Raw genomic sequence first — 20,324 nt, 5'->3', positions numbered from 1 at the left:
TGTGTAACACTGTAACACTGTAGCATTGTAACACTGTAACACTGTAACACTGTAGCAATGTAGCACTGTAGCAATGTAACACTGTAGCACTGTAACAATGTAACACTGTAACACTGTAGCAATGTAACACTGTAGCAATGTAACATTGTAGCACTGTAGCAATGTAACACTAACACTGTAGCACTGTAACACTATAGCACTGTAACACTGTAACACTATAGCACTGTAACACTGTAACACTGTAACACTGTAGCACTGTAACACTGTAGCGCTGTAACACTGTAACACTATAGCACTGTAACACTGTAACACTGTAGCACTGTAACACTGTAACACTGTAGCACTGTAACACTGTAACACTGTAGCACTGTAACACTGTAGCACTGTAACACTGTAACATTGTAACACTGGCTGGTGTTAAGAGTTTTTCAGTGTGTTGTGCATTTGCGTCGCTTTGAGAGGTAGTTAGGCATGATCTGACAAACCGGGATAAAATAGTGGCATGTCCCTCCAGTCAATTAAACACATAGCTGATCACTGAAGTTACACTATATGGCAGAAGACAGATGCCACGTGGAAAGAGAAGGGGAGAGAGAGAGTGAGAGAGAGCGAGAGTGGGGTAGAGAGAGAGAGAGAGAGCGAGAGTGGGGTAGAGAGAGAGAGAGAGAGAGAGAGCGGGGTAGAGAGAGAGAGCGAGCGAGAGAGAGAGAGCAGGGTAGAGAGAGAGAGCGAGAGAGAGCGGGGTAGAGAGAGAGCGAGCGAGAGAGAGAGAGTGTAGGAGAGAGGGGGAGGGAAGTGGAAAACGAGAGAGAAAAGCAAACCGCTTCTTTCATACTAATGAGGGAGAAGGTGAGGAGAGATTCACATAACTCATTCCTTTAGCTCGGCGTTGTCTCCGCTGCACATGCCTAGGGGGCACAGTGAAGGAGGACACGGCAGAAATAAAAGCTCTCTCACGCTGGACCGGAGCCAGGACACAGCGGCGGCGCTAGCTCCACTTTATTTGACTTTGGAAGTGTTTGATTTGCAGCAAGGAGACCCGGCTGTCGGTAGCTCCGAGAACACACCGCGCATCGCCATTTACACCCATGCGGGTCCTCCGGCTGCTGTGCGTCGCCGTACACGCCGTTACATGGTCAGTCCTGGCCGTACCCGTCTGTAGGTCTCAATCCAGCACCCTGCGGCTCAAACTGTGAGGCCTGCACACCCCACGGGAGGGATCTTAAGAGCCCTCAGGGGGCATGTGGGCCATTAGGAAAGCCAATTCATGATGGCACAGCAATGCCTGTGCTTCAGAGCACAGCTGGTGGTCGCACATCCACAATGACACACACACACACACACACACACACAAACCCACACGCATACATGCCCACACGCACATGTACACAGATGCACACACACACGCACACACACATGCACACATACACACATGCACAAATATACACGCATACGCACACATATACACACATGCACACGTACACACACACAAATGCATACACACACATACATGCACACACGCACATGTACACACATGCACACACACATGCACACATATACATACGTGTGTACACACACACATGCACACACATATGCACACATATACACACACATGCACCCCACACACACCCCCACACACACGTATGCACACATTACACACACATGCACCCACACACACATGCACACATATACAAACACATGCACACACACACACACACACACACACACACACACACACACACACACACACACACACACACACACACACACATGCAGGCCGAGTCTTCAGCATCACTTCCACAGCGTAGAAGGATATATTGTGCTGTGTGTGTTTTTGTGTATGTGGTTGTGCGGGGTTATGACCCGTGCGGCTCAGTTGTGGGGTGATTCCAGCTCCACCAAGGCTGACCTATGTGGCCTCAGCGGTAGGACTTGAAGTCGGTTGTGTTTCCTGATGCACAACGAGGTGGTGCGTTCGTCTGTTTTAAACACAACCCACACTACACTTACACAGCTGTGCGAGTCCGGCATGCTCACACCCATCTGCAGAGTGGGCGTGTGTGTGCGTTTGCGGTGATAAAGAACTACGGGCAACTCACAGTAACAGCAGGATGAGCAAAACAAGACAAACTGTCATGGAAGAAGGCAGCAAAAAGCAGCTGACCAACAGGCAAGCAGAACCAGTCAGCCTCCCGCTAGTGGAAGGGAAAGGTCCGGCCAACATAAATATTGACAGGTGAAGGATTGGGACTCGGCCCCTTGACCGATTTGGACGCCGGTGTGCCTGCGATGCACAAACCACGGTAAGCAAACTCACTACAGATGTGACAACACATCGTATTTACAAGCTCCGGTATGAACAAATTAGAGGCTCACATGACCCAAACTTCTGTCATCGCCTGCCCCCCTCCCCCCATGAACCCCCTCCCCCCCCACGCACATTAAAAAGCCACGACAGATGTATGCTCCGAATCTACATGTCGTTTATTGACTGAGCAAATTAGTTTGAAGTGCCGGGCCAACTCCCCTGTGGGAGGCTGTGGTCTCGTACCCTGGCCCCCTTTTCTCCGCGACGGTACAACCTGAATCCTTCTGCTGCTCTGCACTGTTGTGTCTGGATGCTGCTCGGCTGATTAAATATGGAAACATCAAGGCAGCATTACGCACAGCAGCTCCCTGCAACTGTTCTTACTGACTGGCCGATGAGGAAGATCATGTCCTGAGAGAGTCTTGTTAGTCTATCTATCTATCCACCCGCCCATTACCTATCTATCTATCTATCTATCTATCTATCTATCTATCTATCTATCTATCTATCTATCTATCTATCCACCCGCCCATTATCTATCTATCTATCTATCCACCCGCCCATTACCTATCTATCTATCTATCTATCTATCTATCTATCTATCTATCTATCTATCTATCTATCTATCTATCTATCTATCTATCTATCTATCTACCCGCCCATTACCTATCTATCTCTCTCTCTCTCTCTCTCTCTCTGTCTGTCTGTCTGTCTGTCTGTCTGTCTGTCTGTCTGTCTGTCTGTCTGTCTGTCTGTCTATCTATCTATCTATCTATCTATCTATCTATCTCTAGCTCCATCTATCTATCTATCTATCTATCTATCTATCTATCTATCTATCTATCTATCTATCTATCTATCTATCTATCTATCTATCTATCTATCTATCTATCTATCTCTAGCTCCAGCCAGCCAGCCATCCTATTCAGCTGTTAGCCTGCAGAGAGTTCCTGCACAGCACAGCCCACTGTAGTTTGCTAAGTGTTACAGGAAGAAGTCTGTGTAGTGTTGGGGATAGTCCAGGGCCTACACGCTTTATAGTTAATTATTCATCAGGGTTACTTGGATTTTAAGAACTTGCGATAAATAAAACATCCACTTCATCCGCTGCCCCCTTATCTCATACAAACTTTCAGTGTACTTCTGCTATGTCTCTGCGAGCGCTCCATTAATTGTGCGAATCTGTGCAAAAGCGCCGTGATTCCTCAGACCGGGGGCCCTGTCTCGCACTCGGGCCAGGAGCCCGTTACAGGAATCACTTTTATCGCCCACAACCGTGTTGCCGAGTACTTCAAAACACACCGGCGAGGCCGCACGTGCAACTAGTACAGCAGGCGAAGCCAACGGACGCGGCACCGACACACGTCCGTATGACGAACCGTTTATCGAAGACGGCACCATGAAGGCGCAAATTCTGCTTATTTAATATCCGGCTGTTTTGCGGCTGTCTGCTTGCCTGCACCCCTCCACCCCTCCACCCCTCGCTACAGAAACACGGAGCGGGGGGGGGGGGGGGGAGGAAGAAAAAAAAACTCAGATGTTTATCGTGACATCTTCCACTTGGCTCTGATTTGTTAAATGCTATGATTTATTAATGAAAAGGGGGGAAGCAAATATAGCTGCTGTGTTGTGCTCTGCGCCACTCCGCCACTGCGCTCGGGAAGACGCACTCGCGCGCAGCCTCACCAAAACAGAGGCACTGCCGTGCAAACACCAGAGCCGGGGGGGGGGGGAGGGGGAGGAGGGAGGAGGGGGGGGAATAAAATAAATAAAGACAGTCGCTAATATATAAAAGATTTGACAGCGAAATCTCTCTGCTCCGGCAATAGAGGAATAAAATAATTCGCTCCTGTTCCCCGGAGCGACGCTCGGAGGTCTTGAGTGCACTTCCCCTTTCAGAATATCAGCATCGATCACACGAGCTTAGAGGAAAAAAAGAAGAAAAATAAAACTGCCTATTAATAATTCATAACTTCGGCGTGTTGTGTTATGTACAGTTCCAGCGGGTCTATCTGGGAAATATGGAGATAGCCGGCGTCCTACGGGCCAGCCGATAAAGTCTCCTTTACATACTGGCAAGCACAATCTGGAATAAAACAAATCTGGCGTAGTGGCCCAGCAGACCACAATGGCGGGCGGTGGATGGGGGGTGGGGGTGGGTGGAGTGTAGGAATTACATCAGCCTCCCTTAACTGCCCCGGGTGCCTATAAATGACTGTTTGCTGTCCTGACTGTTCAGCCCCGTCCGCGGGCGGGCCTCGCAGTGCGAGCGGGTCCGCCAAAGCGAACCCAAGGCGAAACGGAAGCCGCGGCGGAGGAGGAAGACGTATCTGAAGATGAAGGGCGAGGGAAAGAAATGAAATAAAGACTGATTTTCTACTCGCCGCCTCAATGGCTATTGAAGTGTGGGAGCAATTTCAATGCAATACACTGCAGAGCAAAAGGCCTGACGGCGAGATCCTTAAAAAACAGTCCGAGCCCGGATAAGTGTGCGTTGAAGTGTGTGCGTGTGTGTGTGTGTGTGTGTCGGTTGAAGGAAGGGTGTCGCAAAGCTCGGACAAATGCAAGATTGTCACGCTCGTAGAAGAGAGGGGCTCTGTCGCAGAGGCTGCCAGCTAAAGGCTTAAATCACATGCCTGGAATACACAATGACTTCACACAGATACACACACACACACACACACACACACACACACACACACACACACACACAGTATCCCTTTCAAGCATGCAGAGTGAGATCCTTCCTGGAAGCGTCCATTTTAAACCATCGCCATAGCATTATTGACATATATGCTGTCGACTGAAACAAATCAAAAAAGGGCATAAACCTCCCATATGGCGCATGCATCCTGCTAAATTGGTTGCAATCGCGCATCTTAGCTGCTTCCTCTCAGTCTCGTTTAAATCGAGTCAATTTTTTTTTTTTGTGGCTTCCGGCCAAATTGCGCCCAGTCCTTAGACGGTCTATTATAATGTGCAACATGTAAACACTCCGAGGCTGCATGCAAAAAAAAGCTTGCAAGTGGTCTCGGAATATAAGACATCAAATATCTCTTTGGTCAGTTCAGTGGCTGGCTTTCATACGGCGCGGTGGAAAAATAACTCACAGAAGGGTTGGATGGGTTTATGTAATGCCTCGTCTCTTCATATCTGACATTTGCATTGCTCTAAAGCGGAGAGCCCTCTCTTCACCTCGCCCATATTGGGTGATTAGAGAGACTGGGGTGGGTGGGTGGGGGGGGGGGATCCTTTCTTCCTCAGCACCCTCGTGTCTGTACTGTGCTGCTCAACACCAGGCAGAATGTCGCCACCTATAGGCAGCTTTTATAGAGATCCTGTCCCCCCCCCCCCTCACCTTTGTACCACCTGCACCACATTAGCGAGGCCGCTCCCCCACCGAGACGGTAATCTGTTTAATTATAGTGTCACGGCCAATCAAATTACTACACTTTTATCAAACTGGCTCGATATGATAATTTAGGGGTCGTTTAAAAGTCATAACACAGAAGCCGTGCGCCGCTTGGTAAGAACGGGTGTGCGTCGGGGAGGCGCGACCTCGCTTCACTAAAGGCAGCATGAGGGAGACACTTATAAGCCAGAGCGGGGCAAAGGCCCACCCTTTGGAGCAAATTACTGAAATCCCCTTTTCCCTAACATTGAGGAATTTCGCAGCGGACCGGTTTTAACCTTGATTCCACGGTGAGTAATACCCTTCAATGCCTTAAGTGGAATTAAGCATCATTATGTATCATCCATCTCCTTACCCCAGGAATTCTCTTTACAAATGAAATGTAGCCCTCCACCGGGCCCGGTGCCGGCGCAGCGGTGACTACGATAAGGCCGGCAGAGCTCTGCTGATACGGTCCCATTATATTCCACTCTCCCAGCTAGAGACCCAGCCCAGCCTGTCTGTCCATGTGCCGCTATTGAAACATCATTAGAGACCAGCAGGTGCGTGTGGGGAGAGACCAGCGGTCAGGTCGCCACTGTAGCCCTGCCAAAACGGACTGTGCCGCCTTCTTTGTCGAACTCTTTATTTATTTATTTTCCCTATTCAGTCTCACCTCCCGTGGTAATTGTGGTGATAGATAGGCTCTAAGGCCCCGGGATCGATGGGAGGGGAATTCTGTCTTTGTTTCCTGACATTTTTCCCATAGCCACTCCGCTCCGACTCAGGTTACTTACTGTCCACAGGAGGAGAGAGAGCCGACCGGATTGGGTGGGGGTGGGGGGTGGGGGTGTATAGTGGTGTCTGGTGGGGTAAGCTCCTGTATGTCTTTAGAAGAAACCCGATGCCCCGGGCCATCTCCCTCTACACAGGTTCCTCGTGAATAATACAAAAGAGCACCCTACACGCCTGATGTGTAGAGGGGGACCCTCTGTAAATAGAAGTGCACGGAGGAATGTGTTGTTGCAGCTGTTCCCCGCTTGTTGAGGAAAAAGAAAGTGCACATAGCGGGGGCGTACAGCGGCTAAACATAGCCCCTAATTCCTCATCACAGCATTAGGGGAGAGAGACAGCCTGCAGAATGGACCAGCAATTATTTTGTCCCTCTGATTAGGAGGCCTTAACGGTCTTTATGCTGACCCTTGCCCTATGCATCTGGCTCATAATAGAAGCAGGGCTTAACCGAGAATGAGAACAAGAGACAGTGGCCTTCCTCCCTGGTGGGAACACGTCACATCTGATCACAGTCATCCTCACATCTAAGACCAGAGCAAATTGCAGGGTAGGGCGATAACAGGGAGCCAAGTACGGAGGCTAATAGCTACAGTCCATCAGAACGCATGTGGGAACGGCGAGATAATTCCACCACAAAAAAAAGGAAAAACATCAGATTACAGTCGCTTTGTCGCTGCATGGAGTTCGTAACCGTCTAACGCTACACGCGAACAATAGGTATCATGAACCGACGGTCCAAATTTGCGCCATAATCTCAAATTTTGAACACCTAGCTATGCACGTTTGTGTCGTAAGCGGTAGGACTTAATCCCGGCGTGACACGACAGACTTTAAATGAGCTTACTGCCGGAGAAACAGAAGTCGTCGCATTACAGGCTTATACACCCAAGTACTCCCCACAAAGACGTATTAAGTGACCATGACAAAAACAAGTATAATCTTCAAATCTCAACGAATTAATCCACCAAGACTAAGCGTCGTCATAATAGCTATGATGGATGATTACAAGTTTTTTTTGCTACAGGATGTGTCACTGATTATAAGTACCACTTTACTAGAGTCATCGCAGTGTTTTCATGACACTTATTGAAATATCTAGGGGGCGTAACTATCCAATTATTTTTGAGAACACAACAAATGAGGGAATCTGAGTACATCAGTTGAACATGTTACTTAAAAATGCAAAAAAAAAAAAAAAAACCAAGCAAAACAAAAAAGCAAAGCAAAACAAAAAAAACCCAAAGCAAGACAAAATCAGAATGGCTGTTCACTCATGATGATCACCATGACCAGTATAGTCTTACTAGTGGAGATCTGCAATTCATCAGCTATCAAAAACCGGCACAAATCCTCAAAATATTAACAAGGCCTGTGAGAGAAAATACTATGCAACAGGAAGAAAACACTGGAAGTTCCTTATCGGTTAAACTCTGATTAGATTTAGCATGGCTGAGTAATTTTTGGCCAACGAAAACAAATAATTAGATCATGAGTTGAGAAGACCATATATCTGCTCTGTGGGAGAACTCAATAGCACATAAGCAGTTGCCCAGACCACCCTGCTGTTTCTTCTTCAGATATGCCTGCAAAATGACTCAGATTGCTAAGAGAGCAGATCTCGTTCTTACTTCAAGTACGAATTCACAGTTGCTCCATCATATCAAGTGTGTGAGGGAAAACTGATTGGAGATGCATTGATTAGCTCTTGTGACATCATAGAGTTTCCCTAAATATCAAAGATCACCACTTTCTCTTGTCACTGGCTCGGCTCTGGGACCCACAAGGTGACTTTGTTTAATCCTCCTAATGCTCATGCCTCCCTCCCACCTTTTCTTTTCTTCTGCGCGCCTCTCTGCCTCTCTTATCCTGTCTTTCTCTTTTTTTTTTTGTTCATAAAGCTACAGAACTTGGGATGGAAGTTGATCTGGTAAATAGCAGGAACATTTTGTTCTATTTTGGGTGAGGAATAAGATGTGAACCAGTGGTCTTTTTTTCAGATACTAGATAGATAAATCGTAGTTTTTCATACCTGTATGATGGACATCCGGTTGGTGGACGTGTCAGTGGTGCTGGTAACCGGGCTGGTAAAGCTGGTGTGGCATCCCACGTGACCTTGGGGCACGCTGAGGTTGTTGGCAGTGGGCTTGAGGTACATGACCTCCGACCTCGGAGAACTGAGTGGAAGGCGTGTTTGGTAGTCAAAGTACATGGGAGAGGTGGCCAGGGAGGGGCTGCTCACCACATTCATCACGTTCATGGCATCCCTCTCCTCCACCTCGCTCTGCACCAGCATGATGTCGTTCTTGTTGATCTTTTTCTTCTTACCTTTCCCCAGTTGTGGGTGCGAATATTCGGCAATTCGGCAATTGTAGGTGCGGATCTCCTTGTTTTCCCGTTTGCACTTGACCGCTATGGTCACCATGGCGGCCAAAAGCATAATGGAGATTATACTGAGAGTAACTATGAGAGGTAGGGACATGTCCCAGTTTCGGTTTTCCTCATTGATGCGTGGCTCTCCACCAGGTACTGGTCCATTGTAGGCCTTTATGATGAGCCTGGCTGCGGCAGTGAGTGTTGGCTTGCCATGGTCCATTACACGGATGATCAATTCCACGATGGGGCTTACATCCTCCCAGAAAGGGTGGGCTGTTCGCACCTCCCCGGTCACCGGGTCAATCTCAAAAAGGTGCTCCTCGTTGCCATCTGAGATCTCATAAGTGAGCCTCCCACTCTCACCATAATCATTATCCACCGCCCTCACTGTGGTAACAATGTAGCCGACCCCAACGTTACGTGGCACGTGGATTTCGGCAGTGTCGTTCTGGAGCAGGGGGAGAACGATGACAGGGATGTTGTCGTTTACATCCAGAACACTAATGCGTACAGTAGTGTTGCTCTCCAGGTGAGGAGAGCCAGCGTCTTTCGCCAGGACCTTGAAGTCAAAGTACTTTATTTGCTCATAGTTGAAGGATCTCACAGCATAGATGGCTCCGTTGGCAGCATTGACGTTGACATAGGTGTTGACGTCCCCCCCACTCACGTTGGAGTTGATTATGCTGTAGTATACTGTGCCGTTCTGACCTAGGTCGGGGTCGTGAGCCAGAACTGAGCCCATATACTCCCCGGGGATGTTGTTTTCTGGAATCTGAAGGACATACACGGGCTTGGTGAAACGAGGAACGTTGTCATTCTCATCTAGAATCTTTACAGTGAAGGATTTGGTGGAGTTTAGAGGCGGTAGGCCATTGTCTTTGGCCACAATGGTGACATTGTATTCGTCCTGCATCTCTCTGTCTAGGGGCCTGTCAGTTACCACTGTATAAAAGTTATCATAGTTCTCCTCTAGTTTAAAAGGGACATTGCCCAGCACTCTGCACTGAAGCTGCCCATTCCTGCCTGAGTCCTTGTCTGTGGCACGGACCAGAGCAATGACAGTGCCTGGGGGTGCTGCCTCGCTGATGGCCCCCTGTCTCACGGACACAAAGCCGATCAACGGCCAGTTATCGTTCCTGTCAAGTACTTTAACGGTGACTTTACAATGGCCGGGAATTGGGTTGGGGCCTAGATCCTTTGCCTGGACGTCAATCTCAATAATTGGGCTCTCTTCATAGTCGATTTCTCCCTGAATCTTTATGACCCCTGTTCTGGAGTCTATGGAGAAGAGCTCCCGGATCCTCTCTGGAGCATAGCCGCTAAAAGAATACACTACCTGTCCATTGTTGCCTTCGTCGGGATCGGTGGCATTTAAATCAATAAGCACTTTACCAGGGGGGGAATTTTCAGGGATTTCCACCACATATGAAGGCTGATCAAACACAGGGCTGTTATCATTGGAGTCAATGACTTTAACATTGATCTGCATTGTCCCTGATCTCGGGTACTCCCCGCCGTCAGTGGCTGACAGAATGAGAGTGTGATGGCTACGTTCCTCTCGGTCCAACGGGCGTTGAATAACTAATTCTGGAAATTTAGTCCCGTCCCCGCGGGATTTTACCTCCAAGGAAAACAGGTTGTAGTCGTCTCGCGTTATCTGATAGGTTTTCAGGCCGTTTTCCCCTGCATCCGGGTCGTGTGCACTGGTCAAGGGAAAGCGCGTGCCCGGGGCCGCGTTCTCCGAAATGTCAATATCAATCTGGTCTGAGGGGAAAGTGGGCGAATTGTCATTGATGTCCTGGATGTCTATTTTGATCATGCAGATCTCCTTGTCGTTCGCAAACACCTCCATGGAGAGCTGGCACTTGGGGTTTCTCCGGCACAGTGTTTCCCTGTCGATGCGCTGCTTGGTGTACAGCAGGCCACTCTGTGGGTCCACGTCGATAAGATGGGGCGCTGAATTCTCCAGCACCCTGAAGTTGGCTTTCTTACCCTGCATCCCCGGCCCCGTCTGCTCCAGCCCGAGCCGAGCATCTTTGGCAATGTTTCCGATCACCGTCCCCGGTCCTTGCTCCTCCGGGACGGAATAGTTCAAGTTTTTCAACGTCAGGGCTTGAGCCCATAGGAGGAGGAAAAAGAAAACAGAAAGATACATCCCCCCTGGTCTGTAAGAGCGCTTATAAGTCAAGAGATATTTAGGCTTCCTTTGACCTGTTGATATCCCGGCCAAATTCGCCGTTTCTTTCAGTCATGGCGAGAAAAGCAGCTCTGCTCATCGCTGCCAAGTGTTCAGGCGCTCGACAGGCCAAGATATTTGTTTTATAGGAGGATTGTCTTTTTGCTCTCTCTCTCGCGCTCTCTTTCTCTGTCTCGCTCTCTCTCTCTCTCGCTCTCTCTCGAGCGTGTTTTTTCCTTCTCTCTCTCTTCCAGTGATCGGTGGTGCCGAACACCTAATTTATATTCATCTGAACGCCCAGACTCATCTGAGCAATAATCGCAATCCGGTCTCCGCCAAACAGAGCAGCGATTGAATGAATTCCCCTTTTACCACCTAAGAGTGAAAGCAGAGAGAGGGGGGGGGGTATCGATTAGTCATTGCCATATTAAAAAAATTGTTTTAAATAGAAATAGACCAAACTATTCTTGCTACTCTGCCAGCGAGGAATCGGATCCGCCACCGAGCGAACGGCTCGTGCGTAATTCAGGTCCACAATTATGGGGGCACGCTCGACAATTACTTAACCTTGGGACGCGACTCGGCGCAGCCCTCGTACTCCCGGGGTTATAATTACGCCTATTTAAGATGTTTCACTTTTCTTTCTTTTTTTTTCCTGTGATAATGAACAAACCTATTGATCTTGCTGGTTTTTTTTATCAATCTGTTATCCGCACGAGCGATCCGGCCCGTGCGGATAACAACATAATGGCCTATTTGCACGTGATGAGGAACGTCGACTGGGAACTGCGATAGGCCAACTTTAATAACGTGGCAGGAATCGCTGGCGTTCGCCGAAGCCGTGGGCTGCTGCTCTATTATGGCAACTATCTGAACAAGAGTGGCAAAGCATGAGCCTCTTACAGCGCGCGGGCAAATCCGCATAATCCGGATCTTTAGAAGAACCCAACAAGAATACAGAAATGAGCTGCCGACGCCGCGAACAGCCGCTTAATTCTCTGCGCCGCTGCTCCCCTCGGTCTCCCGTCTCCCCCTGTCTGTCCTTCCTCTGCATCTGTCTCCGCGTCTGTCTCCCTGTCTGTATCCTTATCTGCGTCTGTCTCTCTGACTCCCCCCCCCTCCTCTCTCCACCACATGTGGAAGAAGCTGTTGCATCCTCGTGTACGGACGGAGGTGTAACGCAAACCATCGTTTCAAAAACCGGGCAGCAGACCCCATTTCCAAGGGCAATTATATCGCTACTCGTTATTTCACAAAAACAAAACACAGAAAACCAAGCTGATCTGAGCACGGAAAAGGGGCAAAGCATAAACTTACCATAAACTGTTCAAATAGTCCATAATGTGAACCAAGAGGAAGCCACAGTTCCAGTGGCTGGGCTGGCGTTTCCCTCTCCCGGTACCAGCCGTGTATCTCCCCCCCCCCACCCCTCTGTACCCTGTGCCGAAAAAAGCCACCGGTCTCAGACGTACACAAGCTACAGTGCAGCTCTGCCGAGGAAGAGAGAAGAAAAAAAAAGAAAAAAAAGAAAAGAAGAAGAAAAAAAAAGTGCTCCAGAAAAGTATGACTGTAATGTCAATGAGCCGAAGTCGCCTCCTCGGGTGTGATTAGGATGCAGCGTCTCGCCTTGGCTTTGCAGCGCCCGCAGTGAGTCACCGCGCGCGCTTCTTTTTTACTGGGAATCGCTGTGTTGGGGGGGGGGGACACGAGGAGGACAAAAAACACAATCCAAGACGGCAAAACCCGTAGATCCAAACAAGGGGGCATCAGCGGCGTGACCGGCGCTCTTCCCCCTTGCTGAGGCGGTGCGGGGTGACTGAGTCCCGTAGTGGCATTTTGTCCTTGCCGTCGCCCGCCGTGTCTCTCTCTCTCTCTCTCTCTCTCTCTCTCTCTCTCTCTCTCTCTCTCTCTCTCTCTCTCTCCTCCTCCTCCTCCTCCTCTTCCCCCTCCCGCCCCTTGTAAAGTCCACGGAGCGACAGCGGGGCTTTTAAAATGGTTGCGCGCCGTTACGGTCAGCGACAACGCCGTAAACGCCGCCGGGAGGGGGGGGTCTCTCTTCTGGAGGGGGGGGGTCTCTCTCCTGGTAGTTGACACCGCAAGCGGAGCTGTTTTGGCGACTGGACGACGCGGGTGCGATTCGTATTTCACTCACGTCGGACCGAGAGCGCGCGAGACGGAGCGCCTCTGCTCACTGACTGAACTCCGGACACCGCATGGCGCATTAAACATTGTCGCCGCTCCCGCCGCCAGCCAATGAGTTTGAAGGAGGCGGGGCAAGTGGGCGGGGCCGGGGAGACGCTTCGGATGGAGGGCGCAGGCGGTTGGTGGGCCCGCGGTTCGCCGGCAGTGCATCTTTTCAAATATACAACAGCTCGCTTTAGTTTTATGCAGGCAGCGCAAAAGGCTCCGTAACTCAGCCCACCGCCCTTTACACCGGACGCCCGCTGTGTTTTGTTTTCCTCTTTTTTTTTATCCGTTTAAATCAACGTGTAACGTCCGAAGCAACGGAAAACAGATTTTTGCCCCCCCTCCTCCTCCTCATCCCTATTTGGTTATGTTGGCCTCGGCCGTTGGTCTACGTTGACAGTCACGGGGCTCCAGAAATCTCGGCTCGTCGGCTTCGCTCTAACCGGCGGCATCCACGCGGCTCGCCACGTCGCCCGGGAGACGTCGCGTGGCGTGGCGTGACACCTCGCCACCCCTCTCTGCACGTGCAGGCGGACGCCAGTTCTTGCTCAGCACCCAGCTGAGTTTTTAACCACGACAGTGGGGGAAAGTGTGTGGATGAACGAGAACATTCCCAGACAAGAGTGGGGACTTTTTAGCCGGTCCTCGCTCCAAGGGTCTGTCCCGGCGTTGGGTTTGTGACGGAGGTCGGAGTTGGGGGCTAAGTTGGGGGAAAGGTATGCGTGTAGTTCTGACGGTTAAGGTTCATGTTAGCAGCTAAGGAAAGAATGTGGTCAACGAGGCCAAGTAGAGGAGTACCAACGTTTGTGTGCGCGCGGGCGCGTTTGTGTGCGCGCGTGCGTGTGCGAGCGTGTGTGATATAGAGGCTCTGAACGTGTGTGTGTGTGTGTGTGTGTGTGTGTGTGTGTGTACACTCTGATATAGAGGTTGTGCTCTCCCTCTGTGTGTGTGTGTGTGCATCTGTGTATGTGTGTGTCAACACCCTGATATAACAGCTGTGCTCTGCTTGTGTGTGTGTCTACACTCTGATATAGAGGTTGTGTGTGTGTGTGTGTGTGTGTGTGTGTGTGTGTGTGTGTGTGTGTGTGTCCGTACCTTGATTTAACGGCTGTGCTCTCCCTCTTTGTGTGCGTGCGTGCGTGCGTGCGTGTGTGTGTGTCTACACTCTGATATAGAGGTTGTGCTCTCCCTGTGTGTGTGTGTGTGTGTGTGTGTGTGTGTGTAATTACGGTATGTTTAATTGTATGTTATATTACATTATAGTGTGTTTAATCTTTCTAGTGTGGCAAGCCTTACAGCTTGATATTGTACGATATTGGATTTTTGCCGATATCCGGTATTTTCCAACTCATTTTGGCGGATTGCCGGTACCGATACCGATACCGATATACGCGCATGGTCCCCCCCCCACCACCACCACCTTATTTCGGAGAACACCGAGTCTCTCCTGTAGGGCGCTGAAACGAGGCTGCTACACCCACGATGGATGCCAAGCGCACCTGCATGGGTATCATCACCCTGCTGATCTGTTTCTGCTGAGTTCTTTTCTGCGCACGACTACGCAGCCCGCCATCATACGAGCAAAATTTGTTTAAATAAGATTAAAATAAATACCTCACTGTACCGGAGGCACCTGCGACGCAGCAATGCAACCTTGAGGGTTTTTTTTTCCTTGGACAGTAGAATACTAAATCAAATCAAAGTCTATCCATGATCCTGTAGTTAAAACAATCTAATTCATTAATTCAGTACCAGCTAAAACATTTGTCTCTTAACTTACCAAAGTAGCCCACTTGAAATCTCTGAAAACTCCTCAGGAAACACGGCTGGCACGCAACCACATGCAACACAGATACACAGTTGGAGTAGCAGGTAAAACACAACAAAACAAAACAAAACAAAACAAAAACGCTCCACCCTGCCTACGTGATGCACCGCGCACGTGCCTGGTCAACGGTCCAAGAGGTCCCCCTGCATGGGGAAACTCCTCACTGTCAGGTGAAAAAGAAGCGGCAGGCGAATCCACGTGTATGGGAGGAGGCATGTGGTAGTCTGCAGCCCTCCCCGCCTCGGCAGAGAGGGTGGAGCAGCGACCGGGATGGCTCGGAAGGGTGGGGTAATTGCCCGGATACAATTGGGGAGAAAAAGGGGGACCCCCCCCCTATAAAAGCCCCCCCCCCCCCAATAAAAGGCTCACGTCGTGTGCGTGATTTGCGTCATCTTATCGGCATATCGGCATTCCGGGCCGATGCCGATATTTCATTTTAAAGCCTTAATTGGCCGATACCAGGGACGTGCCGATATCATCCTGCATCCCTGGTAGTAAATGCTCAAGGCTCAGCGTTTTCGGTTTTTACCGATTTTCGTTCGGTACCGACTCCTAATCTGGGTACTTTCTGAAAAATACCCAGATTTTTTTTAAAAGGAGCAGATCGGTTTAAACCGATTTTCACCCGGATTTTATGTTTCCACGGATCCAAAAGTTGTTCCTGTTCGTGTGAGGTTACGTAACAGTGCCCTCTTGTGGCGAAATTCGGCATGCTGGATGGCTTTGGAAAAATAAAAACCGAAAACGCCGAGCCTTGTAAATGCTGTAGAGTACCGGTAGGACAGGAGAGGTTCATTACACTGTGCACCATTCCCTACGTCAGAGGCACTAATGATACCAGTACCCATCTCCCAGCAGCTGGTGAATTCATGCTTTTTATAGCTCTCAAGTTGAGTCTTAGGGAACCACACATTCAATTAAACAGGAGTTTATATTGTCAAGCGAAGCAGGAAAAATGACCGAGCCATCCATAACTCTTCAGACTCGAACTTGAGAGCACATCTACTTACAACCGTCAGCAGATACCATTTGGACCTAAACGATAACTTCCCCATTGATTTGCACACGTGCAAACGACAGGTCGTGAACATGGGCGGATTATGAGACAACGGGCCCCTGGGCATAGACGTGTAACGCCCCCCCCGCCCACCTTGGTAGGGCAGGAACACCGAATTGCAGTCAACAGCACAATAACTAAATTCATCTGTCCCTCAACAGGATTTACAGTATTTCTTTTTAAATCTTTTTCCCCATTTTGTTCCCCATCCGGCCAATTACCCCACTCTTCCGAGCCGGCCCGGTCGCTGCTCCACCCCCTCTGCCGATCCGGGGAGGGCTGTAGACTACCACATGCCTCCTCTGATACATGTGGAGTCGCCAGCCGCTTCTTTTCACCTGGCAGTGAGGAGTTTCGCCAGGGGGACGTAGCGCGTGGGAGGAGCATCACGCTATTCCCCCCAGTTCCCCCTCTCCCCCGAAACAGGCGCCCCGACCGACCAGAGGAGGCGCTAGTGCAGTGACCAGGACGCGTTATTATGGATCCCACTGCTTTTCTGGACAAGACTAGGAAGACCCGCCCCTACTCTATTTCTGATTGGCTAACCCTATCCCTAACCCCACCCTAACCCTAACCTTAACCAACCTAACCAACGGAGGCGGCGAGTACTAGCCAATCAGAGGCAGAGTTCGCGGAAAACGGGTACGAGTACTGGCCAATCAGAGACAGAGTGCCCAGAAAGCAGTGGGTTTCATAATAACGCGACCAGGACACATACCCACATCCGGCTTCCCACTCGCAGACACGGCCAATTGTGTCTGTAGGGACGCCCGACCAAGCCGGAGGTGATACGGGATTCGAACTGGCGAGCCCTGTGTTGATAGGCAACGTAATAGACCGCAATGCTACCCAGGCACCCTGGATTAACAGTAATTAAACACCGGGATTTACACACAATTAACCCCAACAGCATATGAACTAACCCATACATTCACCTGCAGTTTCCTTCAGTTTTTCAGGAGGACTTCTGGGGCTCTGCTGTCGGCATGAACGACTAAGTCCTTTGACTATGAGACAAGACATGCAAAGTTAATAACAGCAACTTCACGCATCGGCCCTGGCTTAGGGGCCCCCTGGGCCCGGCGGGCTGTAATCCACCCATGGCCGTGAACACTCTCCGTTTGCTCTCAGCATTTTAAAAGAACAAACAGCGCTGCTAATCACGATCTCACGGCCTATCTGTGCAGGCGCCGGTACGAGTCTCACCCACCGTGACTCTCGCTGACCTTTATCTCCGGCAGCAGGGCGGGACGGGACGCCAGGAGCATCGGTAAGAAAGATAGCAACCGCTGCTCATTTTAAACCGGCGGACTTGAGATATGAACGTCAACATGTTACTAAGAGATGAAGGTAAATGCCACGTCACCGTCTGCATCCGTGCACATCGTGTCTGGTTGTGGGGGTCTTCAGACGTTGCCATGCAGACAGCGGAGGCCCGCTGCAGGCACGTGTGAACGGGAGGGCACAGGTCAAGTCCAGTAACCCGCTGCAGACGGAGTGGTCCTGGTGGTGCTCCCGCCATCGCAGAGCACGGACACTTGAAATCGCCTGATTTTTGGGGAAATATGATGAGCGAACGTGTGCAAATGTAATCAGACTCTGCTCTTCAGTGAAGCCGAATCATGTAAATCCTCGCCGGTGCAGAGCTCGACTGGGGGTTTGTTCTTTTTTTTGGGGGGGGGGCCCAACGATGAATTCGCTTGTTCTGCGACTTGCCATTATGGCACACACTGAGGTTTAAACAATGCCTGGCAAATCACCTGCCTTGATGAAATGTCAGCAGTGCCGCGAGAGATAAAGCCGGCCATTAGCGGCTTTCTTCATTAGGCCAATTAAATGGGCCTCAGGAAATGCGCTGTCAGAGAGCGCATTCGGAATGAGCTGCTGGTGAACAGCTGCATTAAAATACTATTCCGTAAATTAAATTTGAATGTAATGGTGATGGTCTTTCTTCAGGTGGTACAGAGAGAGGGGAGAGAGAGAGAGAGAGAGAGAGAGAGAGAGAGAGAGAGAGAGAGAGAGAGAGAGAGGCCTTGCCGTTTAACCCCTTTTTGGGCATTCTCTTCCTCTCATATACTTTCCCATTCCACGCCTTCCCTCGAGCCATGAAAAGTTTATATTGCATGAAGAGGAACTGATGCCGTGCAGGAGGACTCCATCAGGCCCCGGGCCCTTCTCGGAAAGCCTTTTCATGGCTATCTCGGTGTGAGAACTCAGGACTAGGGTCAAAGCTGATTATAATACGCGCGACGGTGATTAACGGGAACCCCTTGCACGAGCGTTAACCCCTCTTCTGTTCATTTAGGCACGCGGGGTAGAGGACGTCCATCACGCCAGTCTTTACCCGTCCGGTCGCTGTTTTGGAAGAGGAGCAGCAGCGGCTCAGTAACATCAACACCGGATGTGAGCAAAGTTTGATCAGCTCTTTTCCTTACCTCTTTTCCTTACCCCCACCCCCCCACCCCCCCCCGGGTATGACGTTAAACTGCAACCGTTGGGTCATCGGCGACTAAACCGGCACCCCCCCCACTTCAACCCTTGGGTTGTCGTGAGGAGGGTGTGTGGACACCCAGCAGGACTAAAAACAAAACCCGTCAAAGGGCGGAGGAGTTCCTCTGTGAACCAACAGCCATTCATACCGGGAGAGGAGACAGGGACCACCAGGTACGCCCCCTACTGAAACACAATGATGACTCAACCTGTTGAGGCATCAGCTGTGCTCCTACGACCTCCATAGGTTACGGAACTGATGATGATGATGATGATGATGATGAGTGCTAGGACCACAATACTGTGGCACTGACCACTGTATACGGAGATACACCCTTGTTGTGGTAGCCCCCGGACAGTAGACTGGAAGCCCGGGACGGGGGTCCTGTCATGACGAAAACAGAGGAGCTGAACGTGGAGAGCTACTTGGGGCGGCAGAAGCTCGGGAGGTCAAGCAGACCGCCCGGTAACTGAAGGGTTGCCGGTTCGATCCTCGGCTCTCCCGGGCAAAAGTGTGGAGATGTCCCGGAGCAAGACGCCTATAACCCCTATCTGCCCCTCGGGAGCTGGCTGTTACCTTGCATGGTTGACACCCACCACCGTTGGTGTGTGCGTGTAAATTTGAGGCGTTAATTGTGACGTGCTTTGATTGGCTGCTGCAGCTAGAAGAGAGCCATATAAGATGGAGTCTATCTACCGTTCTAGCTAATGGATCCAGGACAGCCCTTGATTCCTGTCACTACTGTATATTTGCAAGTTTAGCTAAGAACCCAGTGAGCCTTAGGATAAGTCAGACCCGCCCCCCTCCCCTATTCTCCCCAATTGCATCCGGCCAACCACCCCACTCCTCCAAGCCATCCTGGTTGGTTGTTACTCCACCCCTTCTGCTGAGCCAGGGAGGGCTGCAGACTCCCACATGCCTCCTCCCATACATGTGGAGTCACCAGCCGCTTCTTTTCCCCTGACAGTGAGGAGTTTCACCAGGGGGACGTAGCGCATTGGAGGATTACGCTATTCCCCCCAGTTCCACCCTCCTGAAAAGGCGCCCCGACCGACCAGAGGAGGCGCTAGTGCATATACCCACATCCGGCTTCCCACCCACAGACACGGCCAATTGTGTCTGTAGATTCGAACCGGCGATCCCTGTGTTGGCAGGCAATGGAGTAGACCGCCACGCTACCCGGATGCCCCAGGATCATTCGGATTCTTTACATCCGGGGTCTTATTTCCGTAGTTCTGGCCGTCGTGCATGGTGGTCACGGTATCACTTTACTCGCTGGCTTCATTTTGGAGCTGCTGGACACGTGACCGCCGCGGGACTCAACTCTGCAGCGGCGCCTTACGGGGCAGCTGAACTGGAGCTCGAACACAAAGCGGAGCACCTCGGCCGGCTACACTTTACAACAAGGCCGCGTTAATTAACACAAGGATTAGCTAACCGCAGTTTCTCTTGTTAAAGTTTATTAGGGTTTATGGGTAAAGGATGAACACCACTAGGAAGCTGTTAGTGGGCACGTTAGCCAACTGTTCATTAACTCTTAGTTGATGCCGATTATTGGTTAATTAGTGTACCCTTATTGTAGAGTGTAACCGACTGGGTTAGACTGGACCTGCTGAAACGTGTCTGCCGCGTGTGCTCAGCTGCAGCATTGGAAGTCCAAAACCCCCACAACGAAGCCGGCGGGCGGAATAATACTGCAGCTGACGGGCAGCATGGAA

General features: G+C 50.4%; 1 protein-coding gene across 2 annotated transcripts in view; it reads right to left on the bottom strand.

The window, feature by feature from the left end:
* pcdh17 (protocadherin 17) overlaps positions 1-11,022 on the bottom strand; it is a 76,528-nt gene extending 65,506 nt beyond the window's left edge. For both annotated transcript variants that reach the window (XM_056278938.1, XM_056278939.1), the window contains exon 1: positions 8,524-11,022. In XM_056278938.1, the coding sequence (XP_056134913.1) occupies positions 8,524-11,022 (2,499 nt within the window). The remainder of the gene's footprint in view (positions 1-8,523) is intronic.
* Positions 11,023-20,324: the final 9,302 nt, after the last annotated feature.

Source organism: Lampris incognitus, chromosome 4 (genome assembly GCF_029633865.1).
Source record: "Lampris incognitus isolate fLamInc1 chromosome 4, fLamInc1.hap2, whole genome shotgun sequence".
NCBI lineage: Eukaryota > Metazoa > Chordata > Actinopteri > Lampriformes > Lampridae > Lampris > Lampris incognitus.
Note: the sequence above shows the minus strand (reverse complement) of the source record. Positions and strands in the feature narration are given on the sequence as shown.